The following is a 2,458-nucleotide window of genomic DNA, read 5'->3' on the forward strand; positions in this document are numbered from 1 at the left end:
TCTAAATTAATGAGTGGTGCACAGCCCTGACCTTTACTAGGACTTTCAATGGCTACTAGCTTTTGGGGGCGTTTCTGTCTAAACTAAGCTAGTGAAGACAATGAATGGACTCCGGCCGTGATGTTCACTGGGCTCTCAGGCAACAAGCACAGCGACCTGTGGAGAGAATTGTGCGGAGAGCAGGCAGGGAAGCTGGGGCCATAGCACCTGAGCACCACGAGATCATCTTTCCTCTCCTTGCTCAGGGAGGTATTTTCAGGGGCTCCTCTTGGTTCCCCCCTGTGGCTACAAGGCATCAGAGAAAAACAGAAGGGATAGGGTCAGCCTGAAGGGAAGGGTGGCCCCCCAAAACATCAAAGGGGTCCCGCACAGGGACCTGGGGCTCGTCTAGGCCCATCTCATGGCAGCTGCAGGCCCCCAGGACCACGGCTGTGAGGGTGATGCCTCAGGAGCCATCCAGGCCTGAGACTGCGTCAGGGCCTGGCCCCCGGAGGGATCTGGAACAGACTGTGTGTGTGTGTGTGTGTGTGTGTGTGTGTGTGTGTGTGTGTGTCACACGTGTGCCCAGACAACACAACACCCACACACGCTGTGTACTGATCACTGACCCCAAATTCACCCAGCTCTTCAATTCCATGTCTGTCCTGACCAACGGGGTGACCAGGTACAGGTCAGGCAGCCTGGAGTTGGGGTGAGGGGAGGGTGTGTGCGACTCACCTGGGGACACAGACACCACAACCTGGAAGGTGAGGTCTATCAGTCTTTCTCTCAATGGTGTATCAATCCCACACCAGTATGTGCCTTCATCACCCTCTGTGAGTCTCTCCAAGGTCACTGTGAAGGTGAGGTTTGCAGGATGGTCCCTGATGGACACACGGCCGCTCCTCACTTCTCTCTCTGACTCTGTGGTCTCCACAATCTTCATCCTCAGTGGTGGTAAATATGAGTATTTGCACCAGAATTTGTTATGGTCTGTGTACTCCTTCTCATACCGACACTGCACGCTCAGCGATCCCCCCACGGTGCCCGTCACGCGCCTGGGGCCGCTCAGAGACAAACAGCCTGGAAGACACAGTCCAGTCCCAGGTTCTTACCAGATGGGCCAGGGGCAGGGGCACCCTGGGTGCAGGTCCCCTCAAGCGCCCCCAGGGTCTGGAGGCCATGCCTTTCCTCAGAGCAGGCGAGGGGACCAGGGGCGATAGCTCCCTCCTCTCAGTGGTGACACGGGGAGAGGTTGTGCATGGAGACAAGAAAGGCCACGATGGGAAAAAGGAGTGTGTGCACATGTATTTGTGTGTGTGTGTCTAAGTGTGTGATGCATCAAGACCACATCTCTGATTTTTTTAATCACTTAAGGATATTTTTCCATTGCTTTTTAGAGAGAGTGGAAGGGAGGTATGGAGGCAGAGAAAAAGAGAGAAACATTGATTGCATGAGCCCAGGTACGTGCTTTTGACCCAGAATCAAACCTGCGTTGGACCAACGCTCTAACCACTAAACCCTCAGCCAGGGCCCACATCCCTGGTTATGACAATAAGGTGCTGAGCACATGCCCCGCCTCCCCAGCACAGCTCTGAGGGCGCAGTGATTGAGACTCACCTGCTTTGTGCACTGAATCCTTGTGGTTGCTGCTGAGGCAGGTGCTGGCCGCTCCTGGAAGCATCTCTGCCTCCCCGTGCTCTCCCCCATGTTCTCCCTCCCTCCGGCTGGGCTGCTCCTCACCCTCTACCCACCCCTCTCTCAGTCTTTCCTCATTCCCATTCGGGGCCCAGCTCCCCACAGCCCAGCCCCACTCACCTGGGACCTGGAGAAGGAGCAGAGCTGAAATTAGCCACATGGCCCCACTCCTCGGGGTCATGTCTCCGCACAGACACAGCCTGCAGCAGCGCCAGGTCCTCTGGGTGGACAAGGTCAAGCCTCCTCGCTGAGGTTCGATAGCCCTGTGTCCACTTCCGCTTTTCTGGGCCTCTCTGCTTCCGTGTCCAGCACAGATTTGAGTCCGATGTTGGATGGTCAGGGTGCAGGAAGCTTAGGGTCAGGAGCTGCACAGGCTGCTGCAGACCCCCGGCTCTCGGCGCCCTGGGCTTCTGCTCTCAACCCCAATGACAGGACAGGGCCCGTGGCCTCAGTGAGGCTGCTGCCCCTTCTCAGAGCACATGGCTGCTCCTCTGACGGCCACACACGTCTCCGCACAGCAGAGCCGCTGGGACGTTTCCTCCTTGGTGGTGTCCCCACCCTCTGCCATATGTCACTTCCTTGTGGTCAAAAATGATAGTCCTGGGCTGAAGGCCAGACCGTTTCATCCTCTCGGGCCTTGGTGGTGACCACAGAGGTGTTCTGACCCCCCAACATGTAGCTGCAGGTACCCACGGGAGCTCTGACCCTGTGGGCCCCCAACTCTTCTACGACCTCACATGCCTTCAAAGGTCCCATCTTGGTTGTGGGGTCACATCCAAGG

General features: G+C 57.0%; 1 protein-coding gene across 1 annotated transcript in view; it reads right to left on the reverse strand.

The window, feature by feature from the left end:
* The window catches only part of LOC102259908 (CMRF35-like molecule 6), a 4,454-nt gene extending 2,006 nt beyond the window's left edge, over positions 1–2,448 (reverse strand). The window contains exons 1-2 of the mRNA XM_014542624.1: positions 1,798–2,448; positions 718–1,062 (exon numbers count right to left, since the gene is read on the reverse strand). Of these exons, the coding sequence (XP_014398110.1) occupies positions 718–1,062; positions 1,798–1,858 (406 nt within the window). The 5' untranslated portion in view covers positions 1,859–2,448. The remainder of the gene's footprint in view (positions 1–717; positions 1,063–1,797) is intronic.
* Positions 2,449–2,458: the final 10 nt, after the last annotated feature.

Source organism: Myotis brandtii, unplaced genomic scaffold (genome assembly GCF_000412655.1).
Source record: "Myotis brandtii unplaced genomic scaffold, ASM41265v1 scaffold30544, whole genome shotgun sequence".
NCBI lineage: Eukaryota > Metazoa > Chordata > Mammalia > Chiroptera > Vespertilionidae > Myotis > Myotis brandtii.